Genomic DNA, 18,898 nt, shown 5'->3' with positions numbered 1-18,898 from the left:
ATATTTTTAAATAAAATTTTGCTTTTACAGATGGTTCATGTAGGTCTGTATAAAAAATTGCTGTAACACCCTGAAAGACATTTTAGGAACTTATGTATAAATCAACACCCAGAAAAGCCACTTATCTCTACTCCACTAGAACATAAGCTCCTGGAGGGTGGAAATTCGCTCTGTGCTGTATCACTGATGCTGGGCACAAAGGAGATGCCTATCATTGTGCAGTTACTGGTAACATTGTATTGAGAAGTTATGAGACAGTGTTGGAAACTTCTAGACAGAATCAGCTACACAGCAACATTCCAGCTATAGCCAACTCATTAAAAATTATACTTTAATAAACTCAACTAGTGTTTAATTAGTACTGTGTCACTTTGTCTACAAAATTCTGCTTAAAGAGAATTCTTGTATTCCAATGTGAAGAAAACACTGGAAAATGCCAAGCTCTTTCCCCCCCAATTTAGCAATCATAAACAAAAACTAAATGAGATTGAATACAACTTTTACATGAGGATTCTAAAGTTGGTCTTGGGTAAACACTACTTTGGGGAAATACAGCTGCGGGCAGGGTGCCTCACCACCCTTTTAAAGAGCTGCAATAATTAAAGTGATGGTAGTGTAGAAAGTATCTGCAACATATTACAACAAAGTGCTTATAGAATAAGGCAAGAGCTCTTGAAAATGATTAGAATAATTCTAACAAAACTCCATTAGGGTGGGGGAATAGCAGTAAATAAGAACAGACTGGTGTCTAAGAAGATGGAAAATATCCATTGGGAGAGTTATGGTGACACCCTACTAGTGAACAGTTCCTTTTAACCAAGTTAACTCCAATTGCATATAACCATCAATGGGAGAACAGTAAAGCTGTTACTATGGAATCCACACAATTTTTCTCTTGGATGGTGGTGTTTAAAAAAAAAAAAGATAATTTATTTCCATTTTTATTTGATGTTTCCAAATATAAAAAAAAAAGTCAAAATTCTTACACTGATTATCTCAAAGGAGACCATGCAAAGCAATGTAAGATGTACACAACAATCACCCTGCTGCAGGTGTGCTGCTCTGTGCAACTGTGTGAGCCACCGAAGCCTGAATGCATGTTCACCTGTCCACAAAACCCAACAACAAACATGCAGGATAGCTGCTACTTTGTATCTGTGAGTCCATTTATAAACTATTTTTTTTATTTAGGAGGCACTCGGGGACTGAGAAATTTAGCTGCCCAATTTTATCCAACTACCCCACACAAATGACAGTCCCAGCACTGTAAACTGAGGGTTGAGACAGTAGACACTGTTATCTGTGGTAGATGGAGCTGTTGAGCCTGAAGTGTAGGCTTTTTTTCTTAACAGAAATCTCTTTAGGGCCCTTCCTCTAATTTTGCTAGACTAGGTTCCAGAAGAATAGTGAAGAACTCCTCGTGTGAAATTTAAAGTGTGACAACTGTAAAGTGTCTTTCTGCATTATACAGATTTTTGCTAGTTGCATAGACTAAAGACAGGTGGTTAGCTAAATGGCACTGAAGAAAATCCTGACCCCAGTGGCACTACTTAGTCCAAACGTTTCTGACCAAAGGAAATTATACAACAATATTTATAGGCTCATTTTTAAGAGATGGCTGACATTAATACTGTACATTATTTTACATGTCAAATACATAGTCCAAGAGTTTATAAAATAAGTTCATGCATTATTACCTCTAAAAATATCATGTACAAGATAACCCCCCCTCCCCATACTTGTGACAGCATTTCAGGTGGACACAGTCTTATATACAAAAACTATCCAGTTTCTCTGTTAAGTATATAATTTAAAGAAACTTCAGAGATTACTGAGAAAAAATCTTAGTCCATTGAAGGTTGATACAAAGTGTCAGTCTGTGGGATTTAAAATGTTTCCTTTTTAAAAAACACCCAGAATACATAACCTCTGTACAAAGAAAAATATACAAGTTCTGATGACCATGTTTGATCACACTACATAATTTAGAATGAAATGTCATTGGTTAAAAGTTTTTCTACTTTACTCATTCTTTTGACAGCATTAATTTGTGAACTAATGTTTCTATTCAGCTGCATTTATGGCACAGGATCTCCTTTTCAAAACAGTGGCACCCATTTTCCTCAAGTGTAACAGCACTATTTTTAGCAGCAATTGTCTTTTTAGAGATTAACAATTTGTAGAAGAGAGGTATACCTATACTTATTGTCTACTCTGTACTCACCAGGGACAATGGCTACAGGAGGCAAATGTCTATGTGTAGGATGATCTTTCCCTCGTCCCACCCCACATCTTTTTCAAAGGGTTTTCCTCCCACCTCATTTCTGACCTGGTTGGGGAAGTCCAGGAGTTTCAGAGAAGGTACCTATGTATTTTAGATGGGATTCTTGATTTTGAGTATAAAAACAAGTATGAGACAAAATAATTCTTAGTTCAGGGATGTTCCAGTGCCCCAAAAGTTATATGACAACTGGTACCTCTTGACAACCTATATAAGATGAGACATTCTGTGGTGCCCTAACAATCTAGGTCTGTAACAGCTGAACAGCAAAAGGCCCTTTTACTCAATCGTTGACGCAGTCACCCCTGACTGGCATTTGAGGCTAGACTACAATCCTGTGGTTATCGGTAACCAGCAAGTTTAACTGAAGAGGTGTCACTAAACTCAAAAACAAAGTACATTTGTAAAAGGAATTTACATTGAGGGAAATACGGTTCTCAGGTATTCTATGTAAAGAGAGATTATTGATAAAGGGAACTGACAAACATGCTAACTCAAATCCCATGAATACAGTTTTCATGATATGTATTTGCTTCATGCATTTTGCTTACAATACCTCCCTAAAAATCACCAACTCCGAGAGTTGAACTTTATGTTAAAGGACTATTGAGTTATAGGGGAATTTGCCATATCAGGTAGCTAGTGACAATAATACTAGTTGTGAAAATTGAGACAAATGAGTTGACAAATTCCTAAAAACAGCAAATTGAGTCCTTTGTCAAAATAGTTACTGACCCATACAGAAAGAGTCCAAATCTGGAATTTATGAATTAAAATTGTGATCCTATGAAATAAGTTTTTGGATGGGTGGATTTCTTTAATATCAGGATCTTCGTAAATTCCCACAACAGGATTTGTTGAATACGTTAATGCTGTGAATGAGAGACCAATTTAGGGGGAAAATGTACCCACAAGTAAGTTGATCTGACGAAAACCACAGACTGATGTCGAATGGACAAAACACTGAAAAAAATGACAAAATAACATGGGGGGGGTGGGGCAGGGGGCACAGTTAAGGCATCTAAAAAAAATTCCACATGGCTTTGGCTTATTAAAATATTTTACACTTTAAAAAAAAAAAGATTTGAAATCATCTGAAAAACATGCAAATTGTTTGAAAATCCTGCAGGGCAAATTCAGACAGTTTGCAAGCGTCATTCAGATGTTTGCCAAGGAAAGTAAAGAAGCCTCTCCCCGTGAGGTGGCACATGGTGGGGGAGATGCTCCCAGCCCCCTCTATCTGATACTAGATGGCAACCCAGGGGTCTGTGCAGCAGTTACAAACAAGGTGTTATTATCTGGAAGGGAAGGGACAGTGGAATTGCCATTGGATGGAGAACAACCCAGCTTTAGTTTTTCCAGATACTCTGCATGTACAGGCTTATGACACTGGAGAACTTTGATAGCATCTTCAACTTTGAACCACTCTCTCTTCCTTCCTAGAAAATAGTAATGACATTGGTCACTGTACAATAAAGTCAACTTTAAAAAGCCATATCCTGTTAACAATGCCCCTCACTCCTCCCCCACGAATAATTACTTTTTGGAATGGCTTAGATGATGATATATTGGGGAAGAATTTTAAGATAATTCAAATGTGTAGATAACATTGATCGTCCCTTGAACATGAAATTGGATACAAGGATGCAGTATTTGAATTAAGAGAATTCAGATAGAAGAAAAGAGAACGTACCTATATTAACAGAATCTTCCCAATCTTCTAATATTTCAGTGACAGTAAGAACATAAACATATGTCCTGTGCTTTCGGTCTTGGTTCTGCTTGAATATAAAAAGAAAAGCATTTCAATCTACAGGAGTTGGCCATGTACACATTTTTGAGGGGAAAACTCAGTTGTGGCATACTGCTGCAGTAGCCTAGTGTCTCTGCCAACATACGCAAGTATGCACGGTTGTATAATCCAGCACAGAAGTGAGTTTTTGTAAGATGAAACATTTAAATCCCAATACTAAACTTTTAGCACTTTGATTTCTGTCCATTAGACAAGTAATTTTCATAAAGAAAATCTTAAGACTGGAATGGAATCTATTTTAAAAGAACTGCATTCCTGTCGTTTTAGTCTAGGTTCTATTCTCTAGGGCTAATCCTGATAGCCTTCCAACATGATGCTTCTCTCAGGACCTCTGCAGAACCACATCCCCAGTTCCTTTAGAACATGTCTCTGAGAGTTTATAACACAAAGCACAGCCCTATAACCTAGCCTGGGGCTTCTCAACCTTGGCTGTCCATTCTATCACCCAGATGAATGGTTTTTTAAGAGACACCAATTCAGTCCATCTGAGATGAGGCCTCAGTATTGATATTTTAAAAGCTTCCAGATGAACTATGCATAGCCAAGGTTGACAATACCTGGGTTAGTCCATTTCTGGAATATGACATTTTAGTCCTAGTATGTTCAAACTCGGTTTTTACCCATATTAACACTGCCACCTAGTCTTGTGTCTGTGTTCAAAATCAAACACAAGCAGGCCTTGAGATGAAGACGCCTGCCATCGTCTCGGTTAAAATTAGCCTTGTTTGCTGTAGTCTAAGACTACACATAATTGCCCTGATTTTTTCCACCACAAATAACCTGAGTAATCCACTCATTCAAACAGTGTATTACGTCTTTGGGAAGGAATGAGAACAGCAACAAGTTAGAGGCATCTCTCACTCAAAACATTATTGTTCATTATTTTTACAAATCTGTTGTCTTATCTCTATGCCTGGAACATCGATACATTTATTATGCTATGTTGACTGAAATCACCACAGTGAGCGAGCAGGATATTTCTAATTTTCTTATATTCTCTAAAGGAAAGTAACATTGATTACTATATTCTGTTCAGACTCTATAAAATTTAAATAGGATTTGTAAAGCACATAACACTATCACCTTCTTGTGTTATATAAGCTTTATTTGTAACGTGAGAAGTTTTCTTCAAAAATCTTGTCAGCATACTGACAGATATGCTATTTGTACTGTGGCTACACTGACGGAAAACCCTCGACACGTTTTTCAGTTTAACCAGGAGATGGTGCTCTTTAACTGGGGAAAGCAAGGGCGGAATTCTGGAAAAGTGTGACAGTACCTTAAGAACTTTACTCTTACAATTACTATAGTGTTGTGGGAATCATCAATTCTACCAAGTGCTGTACAGATCTTTTCCTGAATTCTTGTAAAAAAAAGGCTTAAAAACAAAATTTTATATGGCTCTACCAGGACTGAGACAACCCTTAAATAATATCTTGTAAAAAATGTCAGTGTGTTTGGTGTACCATGTATCTGGTCTAAATCTTAGATGAACACCCATTTGAGAATAGCCTGGGTCTCCATGACCTGACTTGGTTTCTCCCTACCTTCCATAGTATATATATCACTTCAAATTCCCTCCCCACAAATTCCTTTCTACCTTTAGTAATAAGGGATTACACAGAAGAGGATTCTGTGCTTTTAACATCTATTCTATGTATCTGAGTTTTGTGTCCCCATGAGTCCTTTAAGGATAGTCATGTATGTCATTGAATGTTATGTGCTGAAGGCAAAGGGTACATTTCCAGACAGTATCCACAAGAGAGCCAAGCCCTTAGATGATGTTGAGGATACTGCACCTCCTAAGAAGTCTACCTGCACAGTATACAGTGAACCAAGAGATGTCTTTCTATATCAACTCCACTGTATTGTCATATAGAAGTGATTGTTACTGTAATAATGCTGCATAAAACTGATGGTATAGGAAAGTTAACTTTTACTTCCCTCCCTCCTAATCCTTATGACTTACTTGCCTACTGATAGTTTTAGAGGAATATCTAGTTCAGGTTGCTGCCAGATAATCTGGCAGGTTAGGAAGGAATCAATCATTAATCCTATTACCAGCAAGCTGAGAATTACTTTTATAACTCACCTCAAATATGCCCAGGAGTCTGCCTAATTTTCCTTTGACTCCAGCCTATTAAAAAAAAGATGAAATGTAAAAATTTTTACCTTTTCATAAAAAAATTTGTATGAAAGTTATTTTCTGGCTATTTCGATTTTTGAATCTAAACACCATCGGCCTAGGCCTTCCCACACCAAGCCTGCTTCTGTGAAGTTTTTTGTGGCTGTGCCAAGATTTGCAACCTGTGGCTTGCTATAAAATACGGCTTCATTTGTTCCACATGCAACTTCCTGTTCATCAGATTTATTGTCATTTATTTTATAAGAAATGGCAAGGACTAACCAAAAATTAGACTTCCTACCAATTTGGGACAAGCTTTATGAATGAAAATGAACTTTTCTCTATGAACTGATAAAGTAAATGCCCTTCCCTCTTCTTACCTGAAGGCGCGTCTCTCTCCTGTTGTCACCGGCTCAGGAAGTAAAATTCTCTCTCCATGCTGCCCTTCTACTCAGTCCTCATACTTTTAGCAAGCATGTGACACACTGACCGGAACTTCAGTGTGGGCCCCATTCAAATCCAGACTGCAAACTAACAGATTGGTGCATGCTGTCTCCTCTATCTAGAATGTGTTCTTCCCTGAGGAGGCCGCTCTCCCTTCAAGACCCATCGCCTTGAAACCTCGCCGACTACACGCCAAGGCCCAATGAGAGCTACAGCATTTGCTTCACTCCTACCGTAACTGCTGCTCAGTAGCTTTTCATGGCATTAATCTATGCTGTTTTGCCTCTTGAGTAGAAGCGAGCTCTGCATCATCAGCTGTAGGAAGATAAGCAGGCCACGTGTGCTTCCGTGCACATGAGTGCACGCCACATTCTACTGAGCTTTCAGACAAAACAAGTAAAAGAAAAACAATCTGCTTCTTATTCATCTGAATAAGAATTACAGCACATGAGTAATGTCTCTGTACATTCTTGCTCAGTGTAATACTAACCTGGCTCTCGGGCAAGGCCATCGTCTTGCTATATATTGATCACCAATCAGACTTACTGGTCTGTTACACAATTACATGTTACACAATTCTGGGGGACTTCCACATTGATTTTAGCTCTATTTTACCAGGTAGAAAAAATATCTGTTTAGCAAAATGCTATTGTCACATGCTTAAAAATGTTGAATTAGAGAACAAAAAAGCACCCATGTGACCTGCTTTGTCTTCTTGCCTTCTCCTGAGTGTATGTAGCAAAGTGCCTTGTTTGAACCTCATGCAGAAGACCGTTCCTGTAAACCCCCCAAATACCGTCTGTGTGAAAGGAGAACCAACGAACTCCTCCTCCTCTCACCTCTTCATAGACCTCCCTCACCGCGGCACCACCAGGCTCCTCCTCGGGCTCCATGCCTCCGCCTGGGACGATCCATTGGTCTGGGTACCGACTGCTGCTCACCAACAGCACCTGCAAGACAGACCACGACCGTACACTCCCAGCCGAAGAAGCACTATGGATGTAAGCAGCATTCTCAAGCCCTTACAAGGAGTAAATCTCTTCTAGATTAACCCATTAACATTATTAGGGGTACACGTTACACCACAAAAAAGCAGTGCACAGCCTTTGTAAACGCTGTCTTTCTGAATTCCGAATTCAACAAGAACATGATCACATTACTAAATGATTCTATACCTCACGAAGTCATTTAAACTACCAGGTTCAGTTAGTACAATTCTCCAATTCTTGGATGCTAACAAAGGAGAAAAGCAGAGACTTGGTTTACTAAGCCCCAGAGCTGTATGCACTGAGGCTTGTGGTCACGTCTGTTATTCTTTAGACACAGAATCTTACTATTCTTCCAAATTTAAGGACATGTGACTTCAGGGAGGTCACTGTTCCTTCACCTATAAAATGTAAGAATACGTAGAAGACAAGAGGCACTGTGACAAAGGAATGGGAAAATTCATGTAAAGCCAATGCTGGGAACATGGAGAGTTCTTGTTATTTTTATAATTATGATTAGGTGGAAAGAGGCACCCTCCATATTCCAAACCTATATGAATGAGCAAAAGTTGCTCCATTTTGAAAAGAGGCAGCTATAATTTGTGATCTGGAAGAGGGCTGGCAAGCTTTAGCCCACTGCCTGTTTTTGGACAGTCTGTGAGCTAAAGATAGTTTTTATATTTTTAAATTCTATGAAAGCCAAATTTCAGTCTTCATAAATAAAATTTCATGAGAATCCAGTCACACTCATTCATTTTACATGTTGTCTATGGCTGCTCTCATGCTACAAAAGCAGAGCTGGGTAGCTGCGACAGACTGTAGGACCTGCAAAGCCTAAAATATTATCTGACCCTTACAGGAAAAGTCTGCAGACCCTGATCAACAAGAGTATTAAGCTTGAAATGTGAAAACACTTTTAAAGAAACAAACTAACTATATTAGCACAGAGTATTCTAGAGGTTCACTATTTTAACAGTACCTGAAACAAATATTGTGGGTTAGGTTAAAATTAACCTCCCCCAAAGGCTATGATAAATAACCAAATGACATTTATGAAGGTAACAAGTGTCTTAACCAACCTGAACAAAACTGTTTGCAAAATTACCTTTGTATATGCCTGTAAGTAAAGGTAAAGGCAGCAGATAAATGCATCAGTTTGGAGCCAAGTTTTCTCTCCAGTGTGGGTCCTGGTTTTCTGACATGCACGGCAGAAGTTCTATCTGCCCAGCTCCCTCCCTACCGCCAGAGAACTGCTGGCCCTGAAGAGTTCACAGGATTCACCTGCTCCCTGAGGAAGCTGCCAGGAACTCAACCTTTCCCAACTGGAAAATTCCAGGCTGACAGTAAGTAGTTGAGCAACACTTCCCTTTCCCTCAAACCTCTAACACGTCGAGTTAGAGTCAATGAACGTTCAAGAGTCTGAGCATTGCTTCCTTGTCCTTGATCTGGGTAGGACTCTGCTGCTTCCACCAGCATCCTTCCTTCAAGTGAGGAACCGGCTGAACAGCGGCAAATACAGAGAAAGCCCCGTAAAGTACCACCCTGAAGACTTGACAAAGCCTTGGCTAAAATACTAATGGCTGACATTGAGGGTACCACCAAGTCCAAGTATAGCAATTTTGGTAAAATGAAATGTAAGACAGCCTTAAATTTAAGCCTTCTTAAGTATTAGCAAATAGGACTTATGTATCAAAATTAGAAACAAAACAGCCAGAATAAGCAAATCTGGCAAGAACTGGAAAAAGGTTTGAACTTGAAGGTGTTGGTAACTGTACAGAGCATAACCAAGATGTGCTTTATCGCTTGATGCAGGGGGCTAATGACAGGCTAATAGTCTACCTTTCAATGTGTCAGTTTCTTCCTCTGGAAAAAGAAGTAACTCTCCTTGTAGGATTGTTGCGTGTTAATGAGTATTAAGTATCTCAGATCCTGGCTTAAGCACTCACTGTTGGCCATGACTAGCTCTTCTGCTCTCCCACCATTTGAGTTAATCAGCTTACCAGGAATTAGACTTGTTCTCTATATTTTGCCAGTTGTACTTGTTTTATAATTACTGAGAGTTGATGAAATAAGGGCAGAAAGGAATTATCAGAAATACTCTGCAAAGATTCATTAAAGGTGGGTTATTAAAAACTGCTATAAAATTAAGTATGGATGAGACTACTATAAAAGACGGGAAAAAGGAAATTTAAAAAATCCAGGAAGGGTTTGCAAGAGTCTCTAAGCTCAAATTCACTTTAAACAGAGTCAAACTGCAAACTAGATTTCACCTTTGTATATTATTCACAAAAGAAGCTTACCGAGGATCTATGGTATTCAAAGGCTGGCAAGTGAATGTAAGTTTTTAAGTTAAAACAAAAATGTTCAAGGTACAAAAGCATTATATCTTGCATCAAGGGAAAAGGAGAGCCAGCCCTGGTGATCTAGCGGTTAAGATTCTGCACTCTCACCACCGTCGCCCAGGTTTGTTTCCCAGTCCTGGAGCCACACCCCATCTGTCAGTTGTCATACTGTGGCGGCAGCTCGCAGAGAGAACTGAAACTAACAACTAGGATACCCAACTATGCACTGAAGCTTTAAATTAAAAAAAAGGTGGGCTGACCCCATGGCTGAGTGGTTAAGTTCGCATGCTCCAATTTGGCGGCCCAAGGATTTCGCCGGTTCGGATCCTGGGTGTGGACATGGCACCACTCATCAGGCCACACTGAGGTGGCGTCCCACATGCCACAACCAGAAGGACCCACAACTAGAATATACATCTATGTATTGGGGGGCTTTGGGGAGAAGAAAAACAAGCAAAAAAGAAGACTGGCAACAGATGTTAGGTCAGGTACCAATCTTAAAGGATCATAAAAACAAAGAAAAAGGAAAAGGAAACAGGAACTATAGGAACAGTAACCATCCTGACTGCAGAGTTAGAGGCCTCGTTTCCTGGTCACTAAAGCATGGGTCAGGGATAATCTGGTTGCTGTTGCCTGGATAAAATTCTTACTACACGATTCTGTGCTCTCTAAGCAACTTTCTTGATTACCTTCATAATGGGACAGATGGTGCAGGTGGCTAGCCTCCGAGAAAGTACATCCTTATTTAGCAAATAGGGAGTTTTGAAACTATATCGATATTCATAATGTAGAGTCTTTAAAAAATGAAATTCAGTGTCATGTATGTAGGTCAATGACTATTATGTTCCCATTTGTCCAAAATAGTCTTTAAAAGCTAAATTACATAAGGTTAGTAATGTTGAATAACTCATTACTATGGTCTTTCTCTGCTTTTCTGAACTAACACTTAAGCTTCCTATTTAAAACCAAATATTTATCTACAGGACATCATTAACATATGACTAAACTTCTCTTCTAAAAGTCAGTGAATGGAACCCCTGCATGGTTCAACATCTCCCTTCATAAATTACTTTTTGGAAAGCCTTACAAAAGCAATTCTATAAACTTTGGACAAATGATTTAGCTTAAATCAAGACTCATCATACAAGAGTCCCTTGACATTCCAAAATGATTAAATCTCATTAAGCCATTAACTTCCTTCAAATGTATCTTTCCCCAAAATGATCAGTTTAAATGAGTAATTAATACCTGTAGTATAGAAATGATTGGTGGGGCTGGCCCCGTGGCTGAATGGTTAAGTTTGCGTGCTCCACTTCAGCGGCCTGGGGTTCACCAGTTCAGATCCTGGGCATGGACCTATGCACTGCTCATCAAGCCATGGTGTGGTGGCATCCCACAGAAAAGTAGAATGACCTACAACTAGGATATACAACTGTGTACTGGGGCTTTAGGGAGGGGAAACAAAAAAGAGGAAGATTGGCAACAGATGTTAGCTCAAGGCCAATCTTCCTCATCAAAAAAAAAAAGCTTGAAAAAAAGAGAAATGATTGGCATCTAAACTACCAGCTTAAGAGATTTGACAGTGAGCCTTTGAGCGACAGTACAGATTTGAAAACCAATGTGTTCCATTAAGTACTTGCCTACTCATCTTGAGTACTTCATTTGGAGTTCAAATGAGGTCAAGGCCACATTCGTGTGTGGTGATTAAGAAAGAGCAAGCACTCCATAGACAAGAGTAGACAGAACTATGGCATAGGTCTCCAGGGTAGAAGAAATGAATCTGAATACCAGAAGCAGAGACAAGGACGATGAAAACCCCCTGTACACACTGGAATAATCTAAACCTATAGAACCCACCACAAAGCATTACTATTCAATATCCCCTCTCGCCTGCAAAACCATCTAAACACTTCTATAACATCCCCAATCTACTAGATCTATCCCATAGCTTTAGCATGCTAACTAATGCTCTAAAAATGGTATTACCGAAGTAACAAAGACAGGTTATAAAAGTGTAGTAAGAGGCTACACCAACAGCTGACAGATCCATACATGGTCATTTTAAATTTCTTTTCAACTATTCTAGTTATATTGGATTTTGTGTGTCCAACAAGATGACAGAGATGAAAGTCGACATTCAACCTTACAGACAAGACAGAGCTGAGAGCAAAGGAAAGATTTATAAAAAGGAAGCTAGTCAACCCACCAGGTTGCAGAATTAGACTTGAATCACACTCAAACCCCAAGCCAATGCTGTTAGGGGGTGAGAACATTTCTTCCTCAGTGCAACCTGCCCACCTTCACAGAAGCCTTCCTCCCACTACCCGGGCCAACCGCAGCCCTCTCCCCGTGCAGTGAGCAGTCATCGGAAGAGAACACCGTTCACCTGGCATTGCCGAGAAGTCATTTCTCACACCTGTCTTTTTCTTAGAAACCTAATGCTTTATGCATTTGGAATAGAAGTATTTCTCACTTTAAGCAGCAATAGTGTCATGACAGTGGCCAACTCGGAGCTAGCCCTGAGCCTCACCAGATGAAGGTTCGTCTGTGAATTGGAACGATCTATTATCACCCGGCAAGTCCTCCTCACTGGGGATGTGTCAAAGCATGTAAACTGAACAGTGCTGCTCAAGGCCTGCGTGATGCAGCGATGCCTCCAGAGGCTGGAGGAATGTGGGATTGCCAGTCCCCAAACTGCTTTTGTCTTTCAGCTTTTAGCCCTCTAACTGCTCCCAGTCATGACGTGCCTCTGGGAACAGCCAGTCACTACAAATTACCACACTCTCCCGGAAAAGACAAAGCTATTCAGAGAAGCTCTCAAGTGATCCTAAATCTAAGAATGAGGAGCTTTATGTTGTGAATTGTAGCTATTTAGAAGATGTTCTGGGGTGGTTCTTTCTTCCCATCCTCACGAACCAGGATAGCAACAATCGTGAAAACTACCTCTACCATAGTTAACTGTTTCACAGGCATTTGGGCCAACAGCATATTAGGAACACTCGCCATGCAGAGACATCTTAAAAGAGCCTAAGTTACAAGAATGGTTATTACATCCACTAATGAGCTACCTACTGCTATTACTAAATAAATTTGTACTACTTTTTGGACTATAGAGGCACAGTGCTATAGGAGGATCAGAAATAACAGCTCACTCTGTGAAAATGTGTTTAACCCAAATTAGATTACATCAGATTTGAGAGACGCATGTCAATAATGATAAGTTGGGTTGATGGCGATGTGTTCTCCTAGCGTGTCAGTTTTGAAGTGATGGGGCAAGCTTTTATATAATTAGAGAAATCTCTGGTGATAGATCAAGGCTCGAAAAGAAAAACAGAGTCGAATTCTACAGAAGAGATTTCCCTTGAAGGAAGCGGCTGGTTGAGTGGATTTTTCTAAGAAGCCCTTCCTTAGGTCTGGGAGAGCCGCAGGCACAGATGAAGGCTCTCCTTTTCCCACCGAGTCTTAGTTTTAGTGCATGATTTTGTAGAACTCAGACATTTTAGGAATATACATTCGGTGTTTAGCTGACTCGCTGCAGAATGAGGCCCCTGGCTCAGGAGCTTAAAAGCTGATTAGAACAGTTAAGTCCAAATGGAAGAGCAGTGGTCAGTTCTTAGGACTGTTCTGTCAGTGTTTCTCACTGGCAACTGTGCCTGGATTGCACCCAGGATCAAGTCATTTCTATTTATCCCTTTAGCACTCCATCCTCTTTTGCTGCCAGATCATTCTCAAGCTTGAACACATCTAAAATCTGAAAGTTCACTCTTCCAAACTAAGAGTTCCTTTCTTGCCTAGCAGCTCCTTAGCCCTACATTTAAGGTGTTCTGTTTTGCAGTCATTATTTGTTCCATGCTATCTTCAGCTGCAGCCCAACTAGACCACAGGCCCAAGTCCTATGCCGTTTGTGATGCTTGGTCCTTCCTTTCCCTCTTCCTGAAATCCAAATGCCAATGACTCACATTGGATCGTAACCCTGGAGCACCTCTTGGCACTTTTATCTTACTTTATTTCCCTTTGTATCAGTCATTTGTCTAACCTCCCACTACAGAACACAGTCCTTAGGAGCTGACAGTTCTCATCCTTGCATCCCTGTTCAAAGTATCGTATACGCAAATATGTCCAATGGAATCCGTTTTTGGTTACCTTTTGTGAATGGACTGTCTTCTTTCACTGCACAAGCACAGTATCCCAGCTACTCTATAGGAAACTCATTTGTGGGCTTGTCTGGAAGCCCAACTGCCAAAACTAAGGGTGGTTCCCCACAGAAATAACTAGCCGGAAAGAGGACCAAATGAACATGAGACTTAGAAATAAAGGGCTTGGGCTCAAAACAATCTGGCAGCTTCCATGACCTTGGGACAAGTTATTTCTGCTGCCCAATTTCTTCCTATACAAATGCTAATGTTTATGATTTACCTCAGAGGGCAGAAAAAGATAAAATGGGTTAACACATAAAACCACCCCCAAAAGAATACAGACTGTGCTGTTAGAACAACTGTCTTTCCTACAACAACCTGTTCTAAAGTAAGGGCCACTTCAGTAGAGACAGCCAGATCAGAACACTGCGTAGCTTTTTGGGGTCAAATAGCAATTACTATTTTATTTCAATTTACACTCTATAAACTTTTCACCCTAAAATAAAGCACACATTGAAATCTCCCAACCAGGATGTAGGAGTTCCTAATCCGGTGTGAAGAAACATTTCTTACCTATTAGCTAAAGAAAGGTGGGTTCTGGCTGGTTTGTATCCTATCCTTGGAAGACTAGCAACGGAATTTCAACAGAGCGGGAAGAAATTCATAGCAAAACAGTAAGATGTGCAGGAAAGTAACTAATAGGCTTCGTTCTGTAATTATCGTATAACAGAAAGAGCCCCGACTATACACAACTACAGCAAGGAACGTCGCGAAGAAAAGCTAATAAAGTTGGCCGTGCATTTTTTAGAGAATGCCAGCATCTTCCTTCAGAGCACATTCTGTAACCAAGTGATTCACTTGGTTTCTCAACCGACAGGTTACCAGATTTACAAAGTTTTATGTAATGGATTTCTCTGGTAAATTCTCCAAATCTTGCTCCTTACTTCATTTTATCTAACGGCGCCAGTCTGTTGACTGAACTCGATGCTAGGAATTCTGCATTTATTACAATGGAAACAATTTCCAGGCACAAAAATAACTCAGTTATCTGCTAAAGTAATTTCTGAAGCTCTCCTCAGACTTTGCTTTACCATTCACACAATACGGATCACTTTGATTTCCTCCTATTTCCCATATTTCCCCCTAGGAACTTATGTATTTACAAAGCCTGAATTCCAAGTTCACATTATGGCAAGACTTCAAAGTCACCACTTTCAGAAAGGCTTTCAAGCTCAGCCTCACAAAATCTCACTCATTCAGCAAACAGAGTGCACCTAATTGCTATGGGCGGGGCCCTGTGCCAAGAGCCCAGCATCAGGAGCAGGAACCAGATCCTGAATTCTGGCTCTCCCACTTCCTAATTATGTCATTTGGGCAAAGTACTTATGCTCTGCAACTGTCTCCTCACCTGAAACCAGCGCTAAGAGGATTAAATGTAAGCAATGTAAAGGTCTTCAGGCAGCGCCCCCTACACTGTAAGCACTCAAGAATATGATTACACCATCGTGAGCCAATCAGACAAGATCCTTGACCTTCATGGATCACTTCTGGCTATTATATTCTTTGATATTCAAAGTTTGCTGTCCTCCCATGGCCCTTCCCTCAAGGACCTTCTAATCTTTTTTTCACAGAATGCACTTAATGCTTGTAGACTCTGTTACTTTGTAAATGTTCAAAACCTTTCCCCTCTACTTTCTAGCTCTCCCATGTAGGCCCAGCCCATAGATACAGACCAATTTCTTCTGAAAACTCCTCCCGGATTTAGGGTTAACACTTAAAGGCCCCCAAGTGAGCACTAATCAGCACAAAACGTTTGGTTTCTTTTAAAAAAATAAACAAGAATTTGAAGAGCACCATTTTTCAAGCACTTTGATTTTTGTTAGCATAGTAAGAACAACTAAGCCACTGAGCGTACACTATATCATACTCATCCTAACTACAGGGACTAGCAATAAGGAAGCCATTAAACTCCCACCTCCAGCTTTAGCCTGGGATTTTATTGGACACAGTTGGTGAGAGCAGCACAACTCAGAACGTTAATTTTTTCCCTGTCTAATCACTTTAGGAGTGGCGATGCTAAAAGATTTTCATCAGCTACCAATCAACTGTTATCGCCCTAAGCAAATATAAAAGAGGGAGCCCTTTCCAAATTAAATAAATGTAACTGAAATAAGTAAAAACTGCTCTCCAAGGAAACCGCAAAGGCTTCAATATCAACCCAATGCAGATGGGTAAATTATAGAAGATAGACTGCTTACTCTTAGACAAGAAAGACCGCTCCTCTCCAGATGTCAAGCCAAACACAGCAAAGGAAAGAAGCTTTGATAAATATGCTGAGAGAGAGAGATCACTGTCTGAAAATGGCAACTTTGCCCACCTCTTGTCCATCTCCCCCCTTCCGGCGTTATTCACATTTTTCATGAACCATCTTTCTGCAGGCAGAAAACTTTAAAAGAATACGCCTTTTTTTTTTTTTTTAATAAAAAGCAAGTATAATTATGCCAAGTGCTTGTGAGTTAAAAGCATTCACTTGAAAGTGGAATTGACCGAACCAGACTGAATGGGTTTTATGTTAAAGCTCGGCGGCTGTTTGGCTGTTTCACAAACATGCCGGATTGAATCCGAAACCGCAAACTGCTTGTAACGTGGAAGGAAAATGTAGCAGAGGCAGAGAAGCGCTTGGGCTGCAACACTCACGCCATTTCCATCTCCTCCGTTCACACTCAAGGTTTATCTGGCTTTGCGCTCAATTCGCGTGTTAAGATGGTGACTCCCGCTAGGCGCGACCCATTGGCCCCGGGACCTCGCCAGGCGGGAGGCGGCCTCCCGCGCTCACGGCGGTCCCGCGGAGCCCGGCGGCTGGGCGAGCCCCTTTGTCTCCTCTATCAACCCAGAAAAAGGAAGGAAGGGAAGGAGGGCGGGCGGGGAGGAGGGAGGGAGGGAGGGAGGGGGCTATCCCTCCCAGCCCCGCGGCCAGACGGAGGGTCGGGCGGGCAAGGGGACGTCCCCGCCCGGCCAGCCCCGGCCCGCACCCCCGGCGCCCCGCCGCCCTCACCTCGTCCTCCTGCTCGCTCCGGAAGCACAGGCACGCCGCCCGCTTCTTGAAGCCCTCGCGGTCGTAGGTCCGCGTCTGGTTGGGCTTGAACTTCATCATAGAGGCGGGCTCTTGCTGCCGCTGCTGCTCCAGCCGTCGCCGCGGGGGCCCGGCCGCCGCCACCCCGCCGGAGAGAGGGGGCGAGGGCGAGTCGGGGCGCAGGGAGGCGAGGCGGCGGCGCGGGGACGAGCAGCGAGGCCGGTCAGTCCGGGAGCCGGCGGCCGCTCCGACGCAGGGCAGAGCGCGAGCGCGGGTCACTGGAGCCCGGGAGCCAGGGAGCAAGCGCCGCCTCTGCCGGGGCGTCCGCCGCTCTCCATGGAGCCCGCCGGCCGCTCGCCTGCGCTCCCTCCTGCCGCCGCCTCCGCCGGGGGAAGAGCGAGGCTCGAGGCTCACGCCGCGCGGAGACAGTTGCGAACACCCACGCCGACTGGGCAGCAGCGGCGCGGCGGCTTCGCGCCGCCCTCTCCGCCCTTATTTAAGGGGGCCGCACAAGCCCCGCCCCCGCGCGCGCCGCTCTGCGCGCGCCAACGCGCCTGCGTGCGGGACAGCGGCGGCGGGGGAGGGGAGGGGAGGGGAGGGGACGGGAGGGGAGGGGAGGGGACGGGAGGGGGGCGGGGCCGCGGGCGCCGGCGGCTCGGGTTTGGCGCGGCTGCAGGTCTCCGGCTCCCGCCGAGCGCGGCCTGACTCTGCCCCGCTAAAATGCCAGTGAGTGGAAACAGGCAAAAACCCCTCCCTCCCTGGTTGTAAATCCCGTGACTTTCCCCATGAGGACCTGAAATAGCATCTCCACGACAGGGGATCTGACTACACGGTACAGCCTCAGCAAAGTTGCGCCCTGGTCAGGAAATGCCAGGAAGCATGGCAGCGATTGCAGAGGCCCCGCAGTGACTGTGTAGACACGTCCAGAATTCTTCCGTGCAGTACGGGGAGAGAGGAGAGTGAAGGCCTAGAAAGGTGAAGACGATGGTTAAGAGGTTTTATTTGTTTGCTTTCCACAGGAAAGGGAGAAGAGAAAATTTCCTTTTTTAAAAAATTTGAAATCTTTGCTTGCCGGGTGGCGGGTGGTCACTTGTATTCTTTCAAGAGTCAGCCAAGCTTAAACATTTCTTTGAAGCTGTGGATAACGTCTCCCACTTTCTCCCACTCTCTAGAATGCATTTATTAATCTGGCAATGGCTGCTATTTACTAAGTGTTTTTCTTGTGTATTCATGCTAAGTAACAGGCCCAGCTAGGTGCTGGGGCCACACCACTAATGTAATGGAGTTTCTGCTGTCTGGGAGCTTACAGTCTCCTGGGGACTTGGGACAAACAAGCTTTACATTTCAGAGTGTCATACAAGGGCTGAGATAGGAGCCAGGAGGCCTCGTTTTATGGAAGCTCACCGTCTGCATCCTGCCCCCTCCACAGAGGCCGCAGCGGCTTAGATCCCGGCACAGCTGGCTATGCCTGTTTCATTCCTGGAGGGCCTACTGTGTGCCAGGCCCTGGCATCCAAAGCCAGTCCCCGCCCTTCCAGGATCTTAGGCACCTGAGAGCAGACAGCCAAGTATTAAACAACCGCGTAAGTATACGGAAAACTACAAAGGACAAAAGGTCTAAGGTGGTAGTGGGTTTCAGAGGGAGATTTGACCCGATCTGCGAGTCAGAAGAGGCTTTCTGAGGCAGCAGGGCGGGGCT

The 18,898-nt window shown here is 42.7% G+C and overlaps 1 protein-coding gene and 1 long non-coding RNA gene across 5 annotated transcripts in view; one reads left to right on the top strand and one right to left on the bottom strand.

Annotated features, from left to right (window-relative positions):
* Positions 1–313: 313 nt before the first annotated feature.
* Positions 314–17,892, bottom strand: NUDT4 (nudix hydrolase 4). Of its 2 annotated transcripts, none has more exons than XM_044744412.2 (5): positions 17,183–17,892; positions 7,503–7,613; positions 6,187–6,231; positions 3,975–4,059; positions 314–3,720 (listed from the first exon to the last, which is right to left on the bottom strand). In XM_044744412.2, exons 1-5 carry the CDS (start codon positions 17,279–17,281, stop codon positions 3,518–3,520), a joined length of 543 nt encoding a protein of 180 aa, XP_044600347.1. In that variant the 5' UTR covers positions 17,282–17,892; the 3' UTR covers positions 314–3,517. The 2 variants fall into 2 exon arrangements, with proteins under 2 accessions (XP_044600347.1, XP_044600341.1); XM_044744406.2 differs by having other exon boundaries at positions 3,975–4,062; positions 17,183–17,686.
* LOC123275958 (uncharacterized) overlaps positions 17,841–18,898 on the top strand; it is a 94,313-nt gene continuing 93,255 nt past the window's right edge. For all 3 annotated transcript variants that reach the window (XR_006512135.2, XR_006512137.2, XR_011502637.1), the window contains exons 1-2: positions 17,841–18,175; positions 18,630–18,782. This is a non-coding gene — a long non-coding RNA (uncharacterized lncRNA). The remainder of the gene's footprint in view (positions 18,176–18,629; positions 18,783–18,898) is intronic.

The sequence above is a fragment of the Equus asinus genome, chromosome 4, assembly GCF_041296235.1.
Source record: "Equus asinus isolate D_3611 breed Donkey chromosome 4, EquAss-T2T_v2, whole genome shotgun sequence".
Lineage (NCBI taxonomy): Eukaryota > Metazoa > Chordata > Mammalia > Perissodactyla > Equidae > Equus > Equus asinus.
The sequence above is the reverse complement of the archived record's forward strand: the minus strand, read 5'-3'. Positions and strand labels throughout refer to the sequence as shown.

Excerpts from the sequence above, each read along its gene's own strand:
- NUDT4 (XM_044744406.2), bottom strand. The coding sequence starts at position 17,281 with ATGATGAAGTTCAAGCCCAACCAGACGCGGACCTACGACCGCGAGGGC. Across the intron at positions 7,614-17,182 it reads GGAGCGAGCAGGAGGACGAG|GTGCTGTTGGTGAGCAGCAG; the intron begins GTGAGGGCGGCG and ends TCTGTCTTGCAG. Across the intron at positions 4,063-6,186 it reads GACTCCTGGGCATATTTGAG|CAGAACCAAGACCGAAAGCA; the intron begins GTGAGTTATAAA and ends TTTATATTCAAG.